Here is a 23,644-nt window from a genome sequence, read left to right as displayed (position 1 = left end):
TGTCTCTCGTTTTCTCATCTTTCAGACTCTACCACGTGGTTGCTGTGAGGTTGGTAAAAGCTATGCCACCATTAGTGATTATTTTGACATTTAAGTTGTATCTATGAGCAGCTCATGGGAACCCCGGGGTTCTATAGCAGAGTAAAGATAATATCTTTCTAGAATAAACCAACAAGGAAACGGCTATCCGTTGATCTACAGCTCAGGTTTGCCCCTGGTATCCATTTCATTTTCCAAAGTGCCCTGACATCCTCAGCCAGAGAAGACAGTCAAAGGCACCTTACAAATACTGCAGAAAACAAGAAATAACTGATGCCTAAGAACCGTCACTCCTGGGAAATCAAACATCGCTGTGGCCATAAATGCCAGTAGTTCTCCCTTGAGTATTGAGTTCACAATGATAAAAAAATAAAGTCCATGATATAAGAGTCTATTTGTTAACTCTATGAAAAAGCATTAAAAAATAAGCCATGCTATCCTTTAAGAAATAATTCCATCAAAATGTAAGCCAGTTCAAAACTAAAGCAGACCATACAATAAACCAGCTTTGCTCAGGAAATACCCCTCTTTTCTCCTGAACTGATTGCAGTTCTGTCAATCAACCTAGCGTGCAATTCCAAATTAATCTTCCTAAAGCACTGCTTTGTTCCTGCCATATCCCCGCCCATAAAACACTCAAAGGCTCCAGACTGCCAACTGAATTGAACCCAAAGTCCCCATGTGACCGTGCTGGCCCTGTGCAATCTTGCTCTCCAGTTTGATGAAATGGGCTCGCAAATATGCTTCCACCACAGCCCGGGTGAGCGCCCATCTTTATCCTGCAGTAAGGAACCACACCTAGTGAAGAAACCCTCCCCCCCAAGTGTCTCAGCCTCCGCTCACTCACAAACCCTCTTTCAAAGAGGTCTGTTTCCTTTGCCAAATATCTCTGGTCTGGCTGGGTGTCATTAATGAAGAGTGAAGAGACTTTATCTGAATGGGAGGTTATCTCAGATCTGCATGTGTCTCAGTCACAGGCTGTGACCCTGGACCCTCTTAGTTTCCATAAGTCCTTTTGGACTAGTAGGATGCTAGGCTGTGGCCCACATCCTAATCACCTAGCCCTGCTGCATAGTCTCCAGCCCAGCATTCCCTTGCTCTGCAGCATCTCGTTTGAATGCAGATCTCTGCTGTGTGCCAGCCTGCCCCTTATTTCCACACTACCACACTCCTTACCCAACCTTGGGACCATTCATTAAGCTGCCCCCCTCTATCAACGAGTCATGATGCCTCTGTGGTGGGTGTGGCAGCAGCTCCTATCTGAATTTTTGCGGTTTTGCTGTTGTTAAAAGTTAATTGGAGGGTGTGTATCAAACTCCAAGCCAGCCTCAGCTATGCAGTGAGATCCTGCACAGGAAGGAAAGAAAAGAAAAGGAGAGAAAGAGAGGGAAGGAAGGAAAGAGGGAAGGAGGGCAGAAAAAAGTTCGTCACCAGCTTCTCCTCACTCTGACAACAGGTTCCGTAAGCGTGGGCAACAATGAGGAAACCAAATACCATGATATAGCCAAAAACACAGAGTTAGGACAAGCCCAATTTTTTGGTGAACAGAACTATATTAATGGAAACTGAAAAAGGGGCAGAGGAGGGCGAGAGGGAGATTAAGAGAACAACTCTGCTGCTTTCATTAGGGTACCACACTGTTTCCTTCCTGCATCCCTGGGACAGCATCATGGTGTATCAAAGAGCCCATCAGAGCCAGCGTCCCCCACGCCCCAAGTTAACCCAGCCACGCTCCATGCATTTTACCTTTAATCAAGGCCTGAAACTCTCTGTGCTTGACTGTCCCTCTCTGTAGGTCGATCTTTAATGTCATGAGGAGTACAAAGAGGAATTTGTGGTTTTCATACAGGCCTCTCACTGAGTATGTAAAAACCTCGTAGGTCAGGTACTCGATGATATTTGTAATTCTTTTTTGAGGTAGTGGAGACTTTTCAGATCTGCAATCCATTTTTTAAAAAATCAAAGAGACCAAATAAAAACAATTTCTTAAGAACCAGGAATAACAAAACTGTCGTGTGTGTGTGTGTGTGTGTGTGTGTGTGTGTGTGTGTGTGTGTGTGTGAGACCAGAGGTTGACATCTGGTGTCTGGTATCCTCCTCAATCTGTCTCCACCTTATTCCTTTATAAAGATTTATTTATTTATTATGTATACAATGTTCTGTCTACATGTATCCCTGCACGCCAGAAGAGGGCACCAGATCTCATTACAGATTATTGCAAGCCACCATGTGGTTGATGGGAATAGAACATGGGACCTTTGGAAGAACAGCCAGTGCTCTTAACCTCTGAGCCACCTCTCCAGCCTGTCCACCTTATTTTTTTTAAGAACTGTTTTTATTATTTTGTGTGTGTGTCTGTGTGATCTCCCCAAATCAGCTTAGGAGAACTTCCCAAGAAAAACGCTTCCCTTCAGAAAAGCTTCTGCCATCCATACACACACAAATCTCCAACAGACCTCCCACACACCTCCTGGCTGGTGGTTAAAATCTCTGGCACCAGAATCGGGAACAGCAGGGAGTAGCTAGCCATCCGGAAGATCAAAGTCAGGGTGATTCAGTGAGTGAGCCCTTATCAGGAGCTTATGGCATTGAATTGTTTTCAGTAAACATGTTTTCAGTAAACATTGTCTTGCAGCTGCCTGTTCCCATGCTGATGGAGGGGTGGGTTTCTGGCCAGGGTCTGTGATCCCCACACAAGCACGCACATGCACTCATACAGGTGTGTGCAATTACCCATGGAAGCCAGAAGAGGACATTAGGCCGGGTGGTGGTGGCAGCGGCAGCAGCACACGCCTTTAATCCCAGCACTTGGGATGCAGAGGCAGGTGGATCTCTGTGAGTTCGAGGCCAGCCTGGTCTACAGAGCGAGTTCCAGGACAGCCTCCAGAACAATACAGAGAAACCCTGTCTTGAAAAACCAAAAAAGAGGAGGAGGAGGAGGAGGAGGAGGAGGAGGAGGAGGAGGAGGAGGACGTTATACCACCTACAGCTAAAGTTATAGGAGTTAGTTGTGAGCTACCAGATGTGAGTGCTGGGAACCAAATTCCAGTCTCCCCACCTCAGTTTTGGAGACAGGGTCTCTCACTGGACTTGGAGCTCACTGATTGGCTACCTTGGCTGGCCAGGGAGCTCCAGTGATCCATCCATTTCTATTTCCAAGTATGGGTTTACAAATGTCTGCTGCCATGCCCATGCCATGTACGTGGGTGCTGAGAACCTGGACTCAAGGCTTCATGCTCCCATGGCAGAGACTTCATAGACTGAGCCATCCTGCCAGCCTCCAACAAAACAAAAATAAAACAAACAAACAAAACTTTAACTTGTCACTTTGGAAGTGACCAAGGGGAAGGTGGAGAAGACTCACCTGGCCATGGACTGATCAAATAACTTCAGGAACTGAGCCAGTGAGGTCTGGTACATGATGTTGACCATGCTCATCTCTGTGATGAGGAAATAAAGGATGCTGCCACGGGTGGCCGCAGGCCGGAACTCCTCCTGAGCTGTGTTGATCTTGATCTCTGTTTCAGCAGCCACGTGGAGTTTTTCACTTACTTCTGCTGCCGTCAGCTTGGTGATGCGCAGGACGCCAATGAGAGACTCGTCGTCCACCAAGGACCCTGAGAGTCAAGGGAGCAGGCACAGAAAGGAATTATGGGAGGACAAGTGGATTGTTTCAGATGCTGTATTCTAACCCAGAGACCACAGGAAGGAGAACTCTACACAACAAAGGGTCCCTGATCCAGCCACGGCCCAGAGCCTGGATCGTTCTGAACATTCCTACTGGGGGCTCTTCATCCTCTACATTGACAACCAGATGCAAAGACAAAAACAACAATATTTGTCTTGATTGTGTGTGGGTGTGGGTGTGCATGTGTATACATGTGTGTGCATGCATGAGTTCACATGTGTGTACCTGTGTGTGTGTGTGTATGTGTGCGTGTGTGTGTGTGCTTGTTTATTTGCATGCAGGTACATGACACCCTCAAGTGTAGTCCCTATTTTTTGTCTCTCACTTTGCCTGAGACTTTCCAAGTAGGCTAGGCTGGCTGGGTAGTGAGGCTCAGAAATCTGCTTTTCTCGACCTCCCCACACTGAGATTACATGCATGTATCACCACGTCTGGCATTTAAAATACGGATTCTGGTGGACTTAACTCAGGCCAATCCTCTTGCTTGACAAGGCAAACACAGGATTGGCTGAGCCACCTCCCTTGCCCAATGGGTTCAAATGTTTTAAGACAATGACCAGGTCTCCTGCAGTGTCAATGTCACCTGTGAGATCTGCTTTCACTCCATTATCACCTTGGCAAGTTTCCTCAGGGTGTCTTCAGGTCATAGATTCTGTGTCTCAGGGTAAGAGCTGATGCAAGCACTGTACCCAGGCTGATGAGCCGGCATAAGAGTGGGGCATTCTCTTCCCACTTCTTGAGGGAAAGAGTCCTTGTTAGGGATAACCTCTAAGAAGAATGAACTGGGATAGAGTGGAAGGGTCTCACCAAGAAAAGACGACCTAATCTTCAGTTTCCTTTCATTGTTGTTTTTAACGAAAATAACACATTTATCACACTATATCCCATTAAGACACAGAAAAGTATCTGTGGCATGCCACTTAGCTCATGGGCCCCACATCTGCAAACAGCAGTGCCACAGAAGTTCTGGGAGGTTGACAGGTGTGTAGAAAGGCTGAGTGACTTTGTCTAACAGGCCATGTCTAATGTGAGAGTCAAATGTCATTAGCCTTATAGGAGGAAGGCCTTGATCCAGAACATTCTTAGCTAGCCAAGGGAACCAGCCCTTGGCTCAGCTTGCTAGCATCATAACAGGCAGGAAAAGTCACTGCATCCTGTACCAAGAGACATACGACATCCTGGCAAAAGCAGTGGAATGAAGGCCTGCTTCTCACTGTGTCTACTGCATGCTGGCATGTAGGTGTGTACGTATAATGCACGTTTGGGCCATGCTATCCCATAGCCAGAACCACAGCTCCTTTTATTAAAGTTTTTATTTCAAGATAAGCTCTAATTAATACAGTCCAAGCTCATCTCACATTCTTGATCCGTGACCGAGCCTCCCAAGTAGCTGGGGCTACAGGTATGTGCACCCACTCCTGGCCTTGAGGGCATCCTCATTCTAGGATATTGAGGTTTTGTTTTCTTCTGATCCAGGGATTAAAGTGACAATGAGATGGACTCATAAACAACTACTAATACATGGTGGAATTCAACTGGGCCGCTGCTATTCGCCTGTAAGAATGCTGCTGTGTTTATTGATTCTCTTTTCTTTGCATAAAATTTTGGGGTTTGTTTATTTGTTTGTTTGTTTGAAGTCAACATCCTGCTGGATAGTCCTGACTGGCCGGGTGCTTTCTACGTAGCCCTGGCCTCCCTGCCTCAGGTACTCCTCCCAAGGGCTGGGATTATAGGTCTGCACAGAAAATCTTTTTTCTTCAATGTATCACGAAGAGGGCACCTCCTCCAACTGGGGTGTGGTATATCAATTCTGACTACCCAGAGAAGATGGTACCCCGATGTCTAAGTGGGAGCCATCTGAGATGAGCCAGGCCCTCGGGCAGCCACATTTTCTTGATTACAAATGGCTTGTGTTGTACGTGACCCATCATAGCAGCTCCATTTCAATGCTAAGTGAAAGAATTGATTGACTGATAAAAATAAAAAGGATGGGCCACACGAGTGTCCGTTGGGAAAGCAAATGAGGCCATCATGAATTCCTGTTTTTCTCAGGAGAGAGTGATTATATCAACAAGATGGTGCTAGTCTTAACCACTGGCTCCAGTTGCTAATTCAGACATCAGGTCCTCTGTGATGTTTCTGTAATGCCTACATGGAAAACATCCCACTTGTTTTGCGCTGGAAAATGGGCTATTTTCTCACATCTGTGGTCATGGTGACATTGAAGAGAATACAAGCAAACGAACTCCTTCCTCGGAGCCATGACTCGATTGCCCCTTAATGACACGGTACCTTTCGTGGTGCTCAGTTTATACAGCAGGTTATCCTCAAGCTCCTTCATCTTCCGCTTATTGAAAGTAACATCCTCTAGAAGCTTAACCCTCTCTGATTCCAGCTCCTGTTATCAAGACAGAAGCAAAAGAACCTGTGAATCCTAGTCACAAGTGCTTACAGAAAACCAACCTCACTGGTATTTTATTAGCAACATCAAAGGGTTAAAAAAACTGCGCTTTGAATAATGAGAGAAATAAGTATCATTAGTAGGACAAGTTTATACTTTTGTTTCTCTGGATAAATGAGAAAACGATGCCCACTGGCGCTAACATTTCATAGTTCTGGGGCTGAGAGATGGCCAGTCGGTAAAATGCCTCATGTAGAATCATGAGAACCTGAGTCCAGGTCTCTAGAGACGCTTGACTCCTAAACACTCTATTGAGTCTCCTGAGAAGCAGGACACTGTCCTCCTGCAGTCAAAGTCCTCTCTTCAAGCCCAGGATGTTTAACAGTGACAGACATTCTTGTAGAGTCTAAATGGCAGTGATCTTAACAATAGTTATCTTTTTCATATTTTTCCACCTACATGAAAGGGCATGCATGTGTACATATATATGTCTTGCATGTGTTGAGGCTTGTGCATGTGTATGGGTGTGCATCCAAGGTTGATGTTTGGGACCATCTTGAACTGCTCTTCATTAAACCCAGAGATCATAGATAGGGATAGTTTTTTCTGCCCAGAAGGTGGGCAGCCATGCCCATCTTGCATTTCTGGGGATCTGAACTCTCCAAGTACTTTAACCCCAGAGCCACCTCCCTGACCCCACAGCCCAGAAATTTAACATTGATAGAGTCTAAATGAAAATAATGTTAACTGTCTGTGTGTTGTTTTGTTCTTCAGACAGGATCTCATGTAGCCCAGGCTGGCCTTAAATTCACCATGGAACTCAGGGTGACCTTGAACTTTTCATTCTCCGGCTCCCACCACCTCGCTGGTGCTGGGATTACAGGCTTGTGCTCGCACACACACACACACACACACTGTTTATGCACTGGACTTGAGGGTTTTGTGCATGCTGAGTAAGTGCTCTGAGCCACATCCTAGCCCTCTGTAACACTTTTATAGCAGTTTTTCCTCATCTACATGCAGAATCACATTTTGCATTTAGAATTATATTTCAAGGTAAATCATAGTGCTAACTTGAGAACATTCCTTGCGAAACTGCTTTGAAAACCCCACTAACTTTAGAAGTCTTCTGGAAGCAAACAGATGATCAAAAGTTACAGGCCAGCACTAAGTCAAATGTCTTTCATGGCTTCAATCAGCCTGCTTATAAATTATTTTCATCCAGAATTTGACATCTAACAGGCAAGAGCTATTAAATTCTTGAGAGCACCCACTTTGAGACTTGGCAGAGCTGAGGCTTTACCCAACAATGCCCTGACTTTCATTCACATCCCTTATTGTATATCTGGGGAAGACAAAACCCCTGCATAGCATCCCAGGACCACACACAGCTAATCATTGCAGAGATGGACCTAATAGCCTGTCCTCAAATCCTGCCATCCAACTGTGGGGTTTGCTGGGGTGATGAGGGGTGTGGCTATGCTCACAGGAGACTAGTTAAATAACTGCTTCCATTGAAATGACCATCCGTGGGGATGGAGAGGTGGCAGAGCTGGTGAAGCGCTCACTACACAGGCATGAGGACTTAGGTCCTGACTCCCCAGCACCTGTGTAAAAAGCTGGGCTTGGTGGAGCATGCCTGTAACTGCGGTGCTGGAGAATCAGAGATGGGGATCCCAAGGGCTTGCTGGCCAGTTTATGGAATCTGTATCAAAAACTAAGGTGGAGAGTAGCCAAGGAAAACACCTGACATTGGTCTCTGGCCTTCACATGCACATATTTATGTGTGCACATATATGAACACACACACCTTCACATGTACACATATGAACATACACATACTTCCATGTGCACATATGTGCCCTTATATATGAACACACACCTTAACATGTACATATGTAAACACATATGCCTCCACATGCACATATGTGTGCACATATATGAGCACATACACATATGCCTTCATATGCACAATGTGTGCACATATATAAACACACATGTAAGAAAACTCAAACAATGAAATCCCTTTTTAATACACTAGGGAAGGCAGGGGATATGGTACAATGGACCTTTTGCTAAGCTCCCGAGGAGCTTCCAGGAAGCCTTGGGAAATGCACATGTTGTCACAGAGGGAGGCAGACCCTCATCCTCTCTGGCCTCTGTCAGGAGGGGCTGCTCTGCTTATGAAGCTTGTTGTGGGGGCTCCCCAGCAAGGTTGGTCCAAGCATGCCAGTGGGTGTTTTAGAGAGGAACCCAAGTTAAGAAGAGGGATGTGGGGCACTGTAGAGACCTTGAGGCAATGTCGCCTCATGGGAGAGCTACACCAATGAGAAACCATTCAAAATAGACCAACAGCACTGCTCGGCCACAGGAGACTTGTTTCCACCAACTGACGCCATGTGGGCCTGAGAGGTGATGGAGGATGCATTGCTATTTCACTCATAAAGGAGAGCTGGCATCCTGTCTCTTTACCGTCTGGAGTATCTCTTCTCATCCCGTGGCCCTCTACCCATACTCCTTCCTTTCCCCTCTCCCCGCCATTCTCTTCCTCACTTCTCCTCTCCCATTTTATGCCTCTTTGCTCTTATTATCTCTCACCTTGCCTTTTCCTTGAATACTAAAATGAATTATATGAAAGTAAGTGTAAACTGTCTTGTGCTTTATGCAAATGTAGTTAATATATGCAAATATATTTATGCATAAAATTGAGTTTTCTGAAAATCTTAAAAGATACTTTGGTCTCATATCTAGCTCTTAAAACATTGCAGGCCTAAGGTGTTCTTTGCTTCACCAATGCTCTTAGTTATACCTAATTGATTTCCCCCCTCCAATGCAAATTTCATTTGAAATATTGTTCCCTATATTATTACATTACTACACAGTAATATCTGAAATCCCAACAGTTGGTAATGGCCGTCCAGGGGAATTTTCTTTCCTCTAGGATCATTGTTTTTATGAAATTTCTCAGGTGCCTCAAGACAATCCACAGCACTATGGATTGAAATGTGCAGAATCAATACACCCAAAGATAAAGGAACAGAAGCATTTAGTGGTGTGTGTGTGTGTGAGAGAGAGAGAGAGAGAGAGAGAGAGAGAGAGAGAGATCTGGGGGTAGAGGATAACTGAATCATATAATTTCCAAACAGAAATTATCACTGAGAAAGAAGTATTTCCCTATGCTAACAGGGGAAATACGATTGGCCTATATTTCCATATATTTACTGTAACAACATTCTAACCTATTTCATTTCTTGCATCTATTTATTTGTTTGTTTGTTTATTGGAGGGGAAATGTGACAACCTAAGGGTTGATTCCCTCCTTCCACCATGTGGGTCCCAGGGATCGAACTCAGGTTTTCAGGCTTAGTAGCAAGCACCTTTACTTCCTGAGCCATCTTACTGACACTCCTAGTCAATTTTGGTTTTTTATTATTTTGTGTTTTGAGACAGGGTTTCTCTGTGTAGCTTTGGAGCCTGTCCTGGAACTCGCTCTGTAGACTAGACTGGCCTCAAACTCACAGAGATCCGCCTGCCTCTGCCTCCTAAGTGCTGGGATTAAAGGTATGCAACACCTCTGCCTGGCCCTCCTAATCAATTTTAAACACTTATTGTGAGTTAGAACTTCAATATTGAGAGTGATTACCTGTTTCTCTGTTAGAATTACCCTCCTAAGTAACTGGTTCTCAAGTCCCTTCATGGTGACAGTGAAATCAATGACCGATGTCTTGGCGTTGATCTCGGGGGTAAAGGCAGGATTCGGTAACTTCGTGGTGATGTAAAGTTTAAATGTGTCCATGATGTCACATTCCTTGTCACCAACTTTCACCTACACAAATTCAAATATAAAATTAAAAACAGCTTAAAGTTGCTTAAACAAGACCTGCACGGTGATACCAGTTGCTATACACACATGGATGGGAGAACTCTCTCAGGGCCCCATCTCTCAAAGAAAAGCTACAGGCCAGCAACGGATGCTGAGAGAGAAGAGATGAGGCCCCTAATAAGTCATCCAATCCCAAATGGTCAGCCCTAAGCACATATACATGTGAGCAACACTAAATGGTCTCTGTAGGTGTGTGTGTGTGTGTGTGTGTGTGTAAAACAATAACAACAGAAGAAGAGGTCATGGGTTTCAAAGTGAGGACACAGGAGGCACTGGACTACAGAGCGGGAGGGTTGGAAAATGATGTAAGTACTCATGTATGAAACTCTAAAACAAAATTTTAATCTAAACTTTTTAAAGGATACAAATGTTGTATAACCCAAAAGAAAGAAAACAGTTTAAAAGATGGAGAGAGGACCACTACGGGCTTTGAGATAGGAGTGGGTTCCCCCGGGGTCAAGGCTGTGACATGTGAGCTAACTGGGAGGGAGAGCTGGGAAATTTTAATCACAGATCTTAAATAGCAAAGCCTGTCCGACTTAGAGTAATTCGGATTTGTTCTTCTGCCTGGAGATGTTCTTAGCTACCACCCAAAGCAAATCAAATGAAAAACTGATCTGAAACCAACAAGGAATAAAGGAAAACCTGGACATGTTTCAAGACTTGACTATAAAATGTCAGCATTTATCACTCCCATCAATTTTATTTTCCCCTAGATAGTGAAACTTTGTGGGAATTATAACTTCCTCTCTGCATCCCACGGTCATATCTCCAACATATTTGACAACAGGATCAATACAATTTTTTAAAAATACTAGAAAAATAATATTAACCTTAACTACTACTATTTGTAGTATATTGAATTTTTTATTTTTTTAAAAACCAGGTAGAACCATTTAAAATGACTTAAATTTCTAGTGAGTCCTGATGGTTCGTGGGATGGGAACCCTACTACACCCTCTAACACATCCTCAAACTGAGGTCAAGAATCCAAGGTCCTGTAAGTGACTTCAGTCCTGGAGGCTCTGTAACCTCCCTTGGCATGTTCAATGAGGGTTACAAGGCAAGCACTATGCATGACTTTACCCTTAGATGCAGAATCTAAATGAGAGGAATTCCTAGAAGCTGAGAATCCAACACAAGTTATGTGGTGTGGGGAAGGTGGGGTAAGGGGTGGCCTGGGTGTGGGGGGAGGGCCAGACAAAGAGCGCAAACTTTCACTCCTAGTGCAAACTTATTGCAGATGTCTGCTGTAAAGATGGGCATCGAAGGGGTTATTCATCCATTTGCCTGTGGCCAACATTCTACAACAGCAAAACACCACATGGTACCCCTTGAATATATGTAATCTCTATTTGTCAACTGAATGGTTTTTTTTTATTTTGTGTGTGTGTGTGAGAGTGAGTGAGTGTTTTGCCTGCGTGTATATATACCTCACATATGCCTGGTTGCCACGGAGGTCTGAAGAGGACATCAGATCCCCTGGAACTAGCATTACAACTAGCTGTGAGCCGCCATGTGGGTCCTGGAAACTGAACCTGCGTCTCCTGGGAGAACAGCATGGTCTCTTCAGTGCTGAACCATCTTTCCAGTTCCCATCAGCTAAACACTTTTAAGAATGATTCAAAACTGTGGGTGAACCCACAGTAGCCAAAGAAATGACCAAGATTTTATTCTTAGTGCCCTTTGTTTTACAAGGAAAATTCTCACTCTGTAATCTCATGGGAAAACAAAAAGAATTCTTAAGGATGTTGACTCAATTTTATTCACTTTCCCCCATTAAATTAAATTCACTCTTCCAGGCTTAAGTAGATCATCAATGCTGTACATGCATTTGTTGAAATATTTTTTAATGGTAAATAAAAGATTTTACATTGTGGAGTTAGGGAGATGGTTCAGGAGTTAATTACTTCTCACAAAAGCATGGTGACTGAAGTTTGGACCTCCAGATCCCACGAAAAATGCTGGGTGAGCCCAGAACCCATCTGTAATTGTAATTCCAGTCTCTGAAAGCAAAGGCGGGAGTTTCCCCAGAGCAAGCTAGCTAGGGAGGCTAGTCATGTCAGTGAACTCTGAGAGACCTGCCTCAGGGAAGACAGTTCAAGGCTGATAGAGATCAATTCCTTCTACACACACACACACACACACACACACACACACACACACACACACGCACACACACGCACGCGCGCACACACGCATGATGCACACACACGCACACGCACACACATTTAAGAATCTACACTAAAGAAATCTAGGTAAATCTGTGTTTAAGGAGAAACCCCTCATTCTTTACTTCTTTCCTAATACTCGGAATTCAACAAACTGGAAGTGAAATAATCGAATCTAAAACGCTGTCATTTATCAAGAAATAAAACCAATGAACCTTCAAAGTAGAGAATGAGGCCAATTAAAAAAAGAGACACTTATATTGAAAACAATTTGTGTTATCATCAACAACCAGGAGCAGAATTCCGTGGCTTCTAGCAAAGTCAATGAGTTTAGACTGAAAGTTAGTAAAGACAGAAAATGAACAAATCAGTGTCTATAGGCTTTATTAAAATGCTATTTTCTTCAGTGAGGAGAACCAGGTTTTCTTGAATCTGTACATATTTGACTTGCAGAACCACTTTTCTAATATACAGCTAACATAATGTATATGTAATTTCCATGTAACACTGTTATATTGCTATTCAGACAAGAAACCTGTTTCCTTAATGTGTTGCTTCATTTCAACCAACTGAAAACTCTTACAAGGATACTGCTCTTCTGGGGCTTTTTTCTTTATTATTAAAAAAAAATGAAAGAAATCAGAACGACATGGTACCCATCAATATGCACGTTTCATTTGTATGCATCCATTACAAGGGTAAATTTTCAAGAACCCTTTCAACAATGTTGTCAAGTACAATACATTGTACCCCCACAAATACGTGCGATTAGCTCTCAATTAAGAATTAAATCAACTCAAACCAAAGCAAAATGGGAGCTGGAGAGACGGCTCAGCAGTTAAGGCAGTACTACTCTTACAGAGGACCCACGTCCAGTTCTCTGTTGGCTACTCACAACCAACTAACTTCAGTTCCAGGGGCTCTGAGGGCTTCTTCTGGCCTCTGACGGCACCTGCGTGCGCGTGCGTGTGCGCACACACACACACACACACACACACACACGCACACACGTATACATAATTAAGATGCAACATGTTTTAAAAAGAAAAGCAATAGCTACCATTTGGGAAGAGAACAGGCAAGAAACAAGCTTTTGATGTCTGGAAGCAATCACCTAGAGGAAACAGCTCGCCTGGAAATGCCGGTTTCCCATGTATAAAGCATCACCACCCCCAAAGAGACGGCTCCACCCCTGCACTGAGGCCAGGTAGGTGCCATCATTGTTCTTCCTCTGGTCCACAGCACCCACCTTGAAAGCAGTGCCCGACTTAATAAAGTTCTTCTCCAGCACATTATCCAAAACGGGGTCCAGCTCCTCTCGGATGTCCTCGATGAGAAGGGGGCGACCCAAGGAGAGGCTGTCTTCCAAGTGTGTGCGGAAGTACTTATGGTTCAGAGACGTCACCTGAAGATAAAGAGCTGCTCCTTAGTCTAAAACATTCACAACAGCATTCCGGATGCTAAGTGGAAAGTGAGCCATCTGTTGGATTGACCGACTGGGAATTGAAAAGGCCATGTCGAAGAATAAAATAAAAGCAACAAGCAAAAGTTGATTCTTTCAAAATTTGGGAGAGTTTTGGATCAGAGAGACCTGTGTCTTTACCTGACAGTTGAGGTAAAGATACAGGTCTCTCTGATCCAGAAGAAAAGGAGGTGCCCTCATGACAAACGTCAGAGCTCCTGGCAGATGGAAGCTGCCAAGGACTCAGTTTACTAAATCACTTACAAACAGCAAGGCATCATGAGTACTTATGATACTTATTTATCTTCTCTGGGCCTCCCTGAAATGAACAGATGACAGATAATAAATAAATAGAAGGCTGTTGGGGGGGGCTGGAGAGATATCTCAGTGGTTAAGAGAGCTTGCTGCTCTTCCAGAGGACCTGAGCTCAGTTCCCAGCATCCACACACACACACACACACACACACACACACACACACTGGACAGTTCACAACCACGTGTAAACCCAGCTCCAGGGATCTGAGGCCCTTTGTGGTCCTATGGGCACTTCAGTCAGGTACACATATCAATATGCAGGCACACACACGACAAAACTAAAATGCATCCTCAAAAGATAATGTCAGTTGTGACATAATGAGAAGCCAAGGGTCTACCTCAGAATTCAGAAGAAAATCTGTCTATATTTCAGCGTTAAGTATCATCTTTGTTGTAGGCTTCTCGTAAAAACTCTGTATGGGTTTAGAGGTGATCCCCCCCTCCCCACCTCTTCTTAGTTTAATGACAGCTTTATCATGACTGGGTATTGGATGCTGCCAAGTCCTCTCCCCACATTTGTCAAGATGGTCACATGATCTCCCCAGTAGTGATGGCACACTTTGATGAATTCATTTAAATTCAATAAATGCTGGAATTGCTACACTATGTAAGAGCTGTGCCAAAAACATAAACATGGAGAGAGCCATAAACGTGACTAGCAAGAAGTTTATGGTTCAGCAGAAATAAAAGAGAGAAATGTGTAAAGAGCAATAATTCAAGTCAGTCTTGGAGTCCAGAACAGAACTACAAACCCAACACAGACAGGCCTCAGGGTGGGCTACGTTATACTGGGGGCACAGAGAAGTCTTGATGAAGTAAGCATTAGATACAGGCCTTGGAGTAATAATGATATTATTACTTGGAGTAATAATAATAATGGTCTGAGGTCATCAGCGTGGAAAAATTAGTAAAAATAATATAAGAAGAATTATGAAAAGTCAGACCCCATCTCAAAATATGGAGAAGCCAGGGAGATGCCTCAGGCTACTGCCAAATCTGATTCCCTGAATTCTATCCCTGGAGCCCACATGGTGGAGGGAGAGAAATGACTCTCGCCTGCTGTCTTCTGGTTTCCAGATGCACACTGTGGCATGCACACGTGCACACATACACACACATACACACACACACACACACAATAAATAAATACATTCTAAAAACGCATGGTGTATGAGCAATTCTGGGAACAGGATCTAGGAAACACTGAATGGCCCATATTGCTAGCTGACCAATGGTTACATGATCTCCAAAGGAACCAGGAATGTTGTAATCCTGGCCATGTCTAACCCCATCTTAAAATTTAACACCATAGTAGGCTCTACAGGCAATGCTGGGCATGAGCGCGTTGCATGGCACCACACGCCTGCGCGAGGCTGGCAGCAATCAGCTGAGGGGACGCCATCTCTGCTGCTTTCCTGTTAGTTCAGATTCAAAGTCCAGAACAAAAGCCGCATTCTCCACTGGTCAAAGTGGAGAAATCGAGAGAGTGAGATCAAGAATGGAAAGAGAGTAGGGAGGTAGAGGCAGGGGGATCAGAAGTGCAAACTCAACCTTGCTCACATGGGAAGACTGAGGCCAGCATGGAATCCAGGAGCCCCTGACCCTAAAAATAAATGAACAAATAAAAAGAATATGAAAGAAATGGCATCCTCAGAGCTGCTGCCCCAAATGCTGATGCACAAATGAGCAAAAACTGGCCAGAAAAGTCACATTACAGTTTACATCTGGAATGTTCTCAAAGGGCCACGGGTTAAAGACTTGGTTTCCAGCTTGGAGCTCCTGGGAAATGAAGGAAAGACACATTCAGAGGTAGCACATAGAGGAATGAGCTCACATCTCCAGGCCATGTCTTTAAAAGTAAGAGAAGCGCCACGGCCCTTTCTTCTCTTCTGCATTCTGGCCGTGGTGAACGGGCTTGCCACATACAGCCGCCATGATGTGCTGCCTCACCCCAAAGCAACTGAACCGACCAGTAATGGACCAGACTCCTAAATTGTGCGTCCCAACAAACCCTTTATCTTTCATAAGCTGGTTAATCTCATGTATTAACTATAGTAACAGCCAGCAGACGAGCACAGATCCCAGCTTCATGCACATCTACTGAGACACTAAGTGATACGTACCTGCAAGTCGTTTTCTTTTTCCTTTGATTTAATCCACGTTTTCCCCTGAGTCTGGGGATCGATGAGGAGAGGGTATCTGGTGGCCTTTGTCACAATAATGCCATTCTGAATTGACAAGTCGTCTCCAGGTAACCCCTGCAGGCCCCACTCACCAATCTGAAGAAGAGGAAATGGGGAGGTGCCCATTCAAGAACAGGAAATGTGTTCTTCCCCAAAATTAAATGGGATAACATCATAGTCAATAAAATCCCTAGAGATCCAATGAAGCAACCAGCGTCCACTTCTGCTAAACTAGCCCCCAGGACCTCCAAGACCCAGATTAATGGGGGCTACCTGGCCCCACCTTGCCACACAGTGCCCAGTGTATCTCCTATACACATTCTGTCCCTGTAAGGATGAGTCTAAGATTGTTTGAACTAAGGACTACTTTTTAGCCTTTAAATACAGAACATGGGAAATTCTAAGCATTGCCTCCCCCAAGGAAGCAGCAACTGGTACCTATTCGTAAAGCTGAAATGCAAGTCAATTTGAATGCAAATTGCCTGGAAAATACTTATGACGACAGGAAGTTGGCAAGGTGTGTTGAAAACTGACACTGGCATCAAAAATCCCAGCCCATTAGTCATTGGTACCAGAACATGTTAGGGTGTTAGCTATTCGTGCTAGTTTGGCTGGGTTTGTAGTCACCTAGGAGACACTTCTGGGCTGCCTGTGAAGGCCTCTGACAGGGTCAACTGAGGAGGTTAGACCCACTTGCAGTGCAAGTGGGACCATCCACCCAGTGGGCTAGGGTCCCCCACTGGATAAAAAGGAGAAATGAGCATTGCAACTAGCATCCCCCTCCTCTCTCTGCTTCCTGAACGTGGATGCAATGTGACCAGCTGCCTCACACTCCCACCACCATGGCTCCCCATGTCATGATGGAACTGTACCCTTAAACTATAAACCAAAATAAACCTTTCCTTCCTTCCTTGTTTTGTTTTTCTTAGGTTATTTTGTCACAGTGATAGGAAACTAATATACTATAATATCTAATATATATAATACCTAATATATATCATATTTAAATATATAATACACTATAGTACATACTATATAATATATGGTATATATTATATTTACATACATAATATACTTAACACCACTATATTATATTTACATATATAATATACTTAACACCTAATATATTTACATACATAATACCTTATAATATGTAGGCAGTGACTACCTTTGCTTCAAATCTTTGAAAGAGAACATAACAGAATTAACATTTTAAATAACGGAAAGCCATTTAAACCATCCTAAGTAATGGAAATGGAGTTTTTCATTACAGGAGAATACAGCAGACCTTCTTTGACTTTTTGTTGATGGTAAGAACTAAAACAAGGCTGAAATTTTAATGTTATGAGGAAACGTCAGACTTACAGTCGGAGGGTCCACGAGCATGGCAATGAGATTCAGGTTTTCGGTGAAAGGGATTTTCCGTGCTTTCAACTCTAGCTCCCATTGGTCTTTAAGCAAATAGTTCCTGAATATCTGATTGAAAGGGCCGAGGTAGGAGAGGAAGCCGGTGCACAGCAGAATGTCACCTACGAGTCTGTGAAGGAAGGAAACCAGGTGGCTGCAGATGCCCACTCCTCAGAGTGAGTCCCTGGAGGGGCTATGGTGCAGACTTGCTTTGCCCCTGACATGGGAAGACTATGCAAAGGGTAGGAGGGGTCGCACTTGGGTGGGTCAGAGAGACGCAAACAGGCTCTTTCCTGAAGCGCGGGCCCTTCATTCTTCCTGTTGCACGGCCTGTTTACAACCTGTCTTAGCTAAACACCTAGTGTGTGTTTGTGTATATGTGTGCGCATTCATGTATGCAGGAAGCTATGCACATGAACATATACATGTAAGCAAGGTGGCAGGCTTGTGTACATAGTCCATGGGCGAAGGTCAGATGTCGTTCCACAGGTGCCACCACACACGCAGATCTTGTTTTTTTGAGACAGGGTTTCTTTTCTCTTTGGCTTGAGGTCGACTAGGTGACCAGTGAGTCCCAGGGATCCACTCGTCTCTTCACCCTCCTAGTTCCAGGATCCCAGATGTGCACCACACCACACTGGCCTTTCCACATCTTTTCAAGGCAAACGCTTCACTGGCTGAGTCTCCTCTCCTGCCCAATGCACACTTTCCAAATCACTGAGGCTAAGCCCAGGGACCCAAACGTGGGTCAGGTGGTCCTGGCGAACTCAAGCATCGATAGACATGTCCCCTGCTAGGAACTCACACTACAGAGCTGCCCTTTGCCTTCCACGTCAGAGATGTGTGTGCAGCCCCTGGGGGATTCAGAGATGTGTGGGTGGGGTAGGTTTTACGTCTCAATGATACAGAGCGCTGGGGTGAGAGTGATGACTAGAACGCCTACCTATTAATCTGAGCTTTGAACTCTTTACTTTGCTGGGTCCACCGGACTTTTTCTCCACTCAGCCCATCAATGAGCGTGGAGGCCGCCTGCATCTTCTTCCTACACATGTCTGCATCGTTGAGCAGATCCTGCACTTGGAAATGAGAAATGTCTCAGACAACATTCCAAAGCACTTGAGCAAGGGTATGTTGTGTTCACACATAAAACTGCAGGGAGGAATTTCTCAGTTTGCTAAATAAATGCAGTTAGAAAATAATACAGCAACAAATTAACATATTAGTCACAATTTGGTCACTCATTCACGAGACAGCAGTTTGTCTTTTAACCTTGTAAAATTTCAAAGACATATGTAAAAGGGGCAGAATGCTTTCCAGCAAGTGTTTGATTACCAGCATCACATACAGCCAGGCACAGTGGTGCATGCCTGTGGTTCCAGCACCCCACGGGTAGGGATTAAGAAGGGTCAGAGGCCTAAGATGATCTTTGGGTTAAGGCTGAGCAGAGAAAAAGTAGGGTGCATCAAACTCTGTCTCTAAAATGAACAAGTAATTACATAAAAATTAAATGGGACTAAAATTCAAGGAAATTTTATAAGACTCTAAAATTGTATAAATTAAAGTAGTATTTCAATTAAATATTTTCCAGAAAACAATAAAGATAAAAATGATACTATTCCTTTAATTTTCTGTCAGTATGAAAATTGTGGGTTTCATTATGACATTTCCATACATGCATATAATTGTACTTTGCCCATATCCATTCCCGTGTTGTTATCCCTCCCCTTTTGATGGTTCTGTTCCTCCCTTGACCCCAAATTTCCCTCTTGTTTTTGTCATTTATAAATAGATGATAGATAGATAGACTAGATAAATAGATACATACATACATAGATACAGATACAGACAGATAGACAATGACAAATGATACATACATATATACATACATACATACGTGGATGGATGGATGGACGGACAGACAGATAGATGAATAGATGAATGGATAGGTAATAGACAGATGAGTGGATAGAGATGAATGGATGTAAGACTGGGTGGCAAAACACATGCACAGGTAGGTTTCACATATGAAAGGAAACGTGCTATTTGAGAAATGAAAATACAAGAAATGAGCGTGTGCACTGATTTATGAGAACATGCACTGAAGCATCACTTGGTACCCGTCAAGCAGGTCCATGTTTTCATGTGTAAGCTTAAGAACTACATCTAACTGAAACTCAAAGCTGCTTCAAGCAGAGCGTCAGCCCACCGCTCTTGTCATCTCACCATTTTCTCATTCATCGCGGCGTCAAATTTGGCCTGCACTTTATCCAGCTCGGCCTGCTTCTCATCCAGCAGCGCCTGGGCCTTCCCCAACTCTGCATTGGCCACGGCCAAGCGGCCTTCCTGCTTGGCCAGGTTTGCCTGAGAAAGAAGAAGCGGCTCGCACAGAGTCACACAAGCTATGAAACATTCATGATTTTAGTTCGTAAATTATCTCATAAATCACAGACTTTTTGCAGTGGATGCTACTTCGGAGGTCATCTGTTTCAGTGTTTGCAGCTGGGGAGGCAGGATGTCTTAGGGGATATTTTATTAATTTTTTCCCTTTTAATTATTAATGTTCACTATGGAAAACACAGAAAATGCAACTATGCAAAGGAAGAATAAAAAATACTTTGATTTCTTAGAAATAAGTACAGTGTTAAGAAAGTATTAAATGCCATTTTTATTCTTTTCACTTAATAGACTCTAATCATCGTCCCACATCCCTAAAATACTTTTTAATAAAAGAAATAAGACATGGAGCTGGAGAGATGGCTCAGAGGTTAAGAGCACTGGTTGCTCTTCCAGAGGTCCTGAGTTCAATTCCCAGCAACCACATGGTGGCTCACAACCATCTATATTAAGATCTGGTGCCTTCTTCTGGCCTGCAGGCATTCATGCAGGCAGAATACGGTATATATAATAAATAAATAAATCTTTTTAAAAAATCAGATATGTGTTGGGTGTCTTGCTTAGAAGAGGGCATTGGATCCCTTGGAACTGAGGTTGTGAGCCACCATTCAGGGGCTGAGAATCATACCCGTTGCTCTTAATGGCTGAGCCATCTCCCCTTAAAATGCTTTTCAACAAGTGATACAACTTCATGATGTTCTACCATTTGAATGCACCATAATTTATTAATATTTCCCTACATTAAGGCATATGCTTCCTCTTTCTGGTTTTCAATTCTTTAAAATGATATGAGGATAAACACTGCTGGATAACTCAATAATTTGGTGTGTTGCTTTGGTAAAGATACTTTTGAAGTGAAGTTACTGTAACAGTAGTTTGATTTTTTTCTAAATACTGCAACTGGTAACTATTTGTTTCTTGTAACTTTAAAATAATTAATCACTAAAATATAACCAGAGCTCTCTGGAGTAGAAATTCTTTGATAAATGTCTCATTTTCTTTCTTACTTTCTTGTTTGCTTGCTTATTTGTTCAGGCAGGTTCTCATTATATAGACCAGGCTAGTCTCAAACTCCCAGAGGTCCACCTGCCCCTGCCTCCCAAGAGCTGGGATTAAAGGCATGTGCCGCCATGCCTGGCCCCTGTGAAGCTGGCTCTGAACCCCCAGACCTGTTAAGGACCAATGGCATGTGCCACAGTCTCAAGCCACCAGTGTGCTTTTGTGGCTTCCCACTTAAGATACAAATGGATTTCCCTGGCTTTTTATGTTTTATTAAATTCAGTACTACCCTATGTCATTTGTGAAACACTGTTATAAGTGGATCTTCACTGTGGATCATATGTTTTATTAATTTAAAAAAATCTTTGCTCTTCTGAACTCTAAATTTCAAGTGAGTTTTCATTTGATATCTTTGTTTGAGGTGTGTTTGCTGTTTTCCCATCATTTCCCTCTGTTAAAACTTTACTTTCTGTTTCATTCATAATTGTGTGTATCAAGCTTAAAGGCTTCTCATGAAGAATGGCAATGCTTGGCTTGTCCACCCATTTCTAGCCACGGAATAACCAATTACAACTCTTTCAGTTTAATAGGCGTGCAGGGATTGAGATTAAGCCCTGGGGGTATGGTGGGATATTTTTATGCATTCCTGAATCCCTAAGGGTGATTGTGGTCCCCTAAGACCCAGAAGATGCCCAGACTGGGTGTAGACAGCATATATGTGCATGTGCACACATATATGTTGGGAGTGGCTACTGCCGGATGCATTGGTTGCATCCCTGAGAATGTCTGTTTCCTCCTAGTGAAGAGAAGCATTGCTAGTATTGAGTTTCAACCACAACAACTTCCCTCTTAAGCACCCTGTCTGAATTTCCAAGACTTCCTGGTTTCTCTCCTTTTGCTCCGCGTGTGTGTGTCTGTGTGTGTGTGTGTGTGTGTGTGTGTGTGTGTGTGCGCGCGCGCGCACGTGCATACGTGCATTTCTCACTCCTTACTCAGAGCTTGCCTAGCCACAGAACCCAGGAACTACAGCTACCCTACTCCTTTTCACATGCGTTCTGGGGCTCCAACTTCAGTCTTTACTCTTGCAGAGCAAGTGCCAACTGGTTGAGCCATCTCCCAACCCCTGACTTTTTCCTTTCACAAGCAACTTTAGTTATTTATTTTGGACTTTACAACAGGTCTTCGGTCAATGTTTGAGATCAGGGACATTTCCAGGTTCTGTTCCAAACTTCTATGAGTTTAGTTTGTAATGCAAACCCAGTCCCCAATCTCTGAACTTTGGAATAACTGCCAAGTTTGCCTTTGTGATTACTATTCTGAACAAATTAATTTCCTGTTGAAGTGAATACGTTGGTTTTGATTGTCTGCATTGCCAGGAAGCATGGACCAGATATAAAAAAGAAAAAGAAGAGAAACTTTAAAAGGACATCATAGAAAAAAACTGGCATGGTGGTACATGACTTTAGTCCCAGTTGGATTAATCCAAGTGGGAGGCACAGGCAGGCAGATCTCTGTGAGCATTGGAGCATCTTGGTCTATATAGCTAGTTCCAGGTCATCCAGGGAACAAAAAAAATACAAAATGCAAAAAAATAAATGACTAAATAAATAATAAAATTAAAGCATGGCTACAGAGCATTTGCCTACATTGGTCTAAATTACAGCCTGTCTGCGAATTCCTACAATTGATTTACAGGGGAGGAGGAAAATTTACCTTCAGAGGCAACACCTCCCTGTTGATGCCATAAAATATTGCCATAGCAAGTGTCCAGGACAGCAAGCCAGCCACATTCCCACAGACTTTTTTGGCACTCTCAAAAGTGTAATCCTCCATGTTAAAATAGGGCTGCAGTAACTCAACGGTCTCCTCGTTGATGGTGTCCTTGGGGAACTGCTGCAGGCTCCACAGGAATCCCGTTGCGCTCATCAGCTGGAAGACAGCGTGGCAATCTCTCAGATCCCAGAGGGAAAATATCCTGCCTTCCTGCAGTGGTATGCAGTTCTCAACTGTGGTTGTTTGAATGAAAATGGCCCCTACGGGCTCATATATTTGAGTAGCCGGTCCCTGGTGGATGGAACTGTTTGGGAAGGATTGGGAGGTGCGGCCTTGTCAGGAGAGGTGTGTCACTAGGGGCAAGCTTTGAGCTTTTAAAAGCCCTTGTCATTCTCAACCAGTCTCTGCCTTGTGGTTGTATCTAAGATGTGAGCTCTTGGCTACTGCTCCAGCACCATGCCTGCCTGCCTGCTGCCATACTCCCCACCATGATGATCTGAAACTGTTAGCTCCAAATAAACCCTTTCTTCTATAAGCTGCCATGGTCATGGTGTCTTATCACAGCAATAGAAAAGTAACTATCAATTTTTTTTTCAAAGAGGTAAGCATCAACTGCCTGTAAAATGCTAGCCAACCAACCCTACTGGCAATACCAACTTAAAATTGTAGACTGAAATTATTTTTTTCTAATTTCATGGTAAAAGAGACAGATGAAAAATCCACCTTCCTATGCAATAGGCATGTCTAAATACCGCCAATATTAAAGACCATCTTCTGGAGATGGGGTTGGACTGCCACCAAAACTGGTTAATACGCCACTGATTCTGGGCGTATTTCATTTTTTAAAGGGTTTTGAGCTTCAAAATCTCTCAGTGTACATTTTGATGTTATGATGTTATAATTTGGATCTTGAATGCCCCTCAAACATC

The 23,644-nt window shown here is 43.6% G+C and overlaps 1 protein-coding gene across 1 annotated transcript in view; it reads right to left on the bottom strand.

The window, feature by feature from the left end:
• Dnah8 (dynein axonemal heavy chain 8) overlaps nucleotides 1-23,644 on the bottom strand; it is a 225,385-nt gene that overhangs the window by 65,688 nt on the left and 136,053 nt on the right. Inside the window, exons 70-79 of the mRNA XM_040732039.1 lie at nucleotides 22,656-22,871; nucleotides 19,773-19,910; nucleotides 18,493-18,620; nucleotides 17,508-17,679; nucleotides 16,083-16,238; nucleotides 13,432-13,587; nucleotides 9,772-9,954; nucleotides 6,020-6,125; nucleotides 3,404-3,656; nucleotides 1,786-1,976 (exon numbers count right to left, since the gene is read on the bottom strand). Of these exons, the coding sequence (XP_040587973.1) occupies nucleotides 1,786-1,976; nucleotides 3,404-3,656; nucleotides 6,020-6,125; nucleotides 9,772-9,954; nucleotides 13,432-13,587; nucleotides 16,083-16,238; nucleotides 17,508-17,679; nucleotides 18,493-18,620; nucleotides 19,773-19,910; nucleotides 22,656-22,871 (1,699 nt within the window). The remainder of the gene's footprint in view (nucleotides 1-1,785; nucleotides 1,977-3,403; nucleotides 3,657-6,019; nucleotides 6,126-9,771; nucleotides 9,955-13,431; nucleotides 13,588-16,082; nucleotides 16,239-17,507; nucleotides 17,680-18,492; nucleotides 18,621-19,772; nucleotides 19,911-22,655; nucleotides 22,872-23,644) is intronic.

The sequence above is a fragment of the Mesocricetus auratus genome, unplaced genomic scaffold (assembly GCF_017639785.1).
Source record: "Mesocricetus auratus isolate SY011 unplaced genomic scaffold, BCM_Maur_2.0 Super-Scaffold_100027, whole genome shotgun sequence".
Lineage (NCBI taxonomy): Eukaryota > Metazoa > Chordata > Mammalia > Rodentia > Cricetidae > Mesocricetus > Mesocricetus auratus.
Note: the sequence above shows the minus strand (reverse complement) of the source record. Positions and strands in the feature narration are given on the sequence as shown.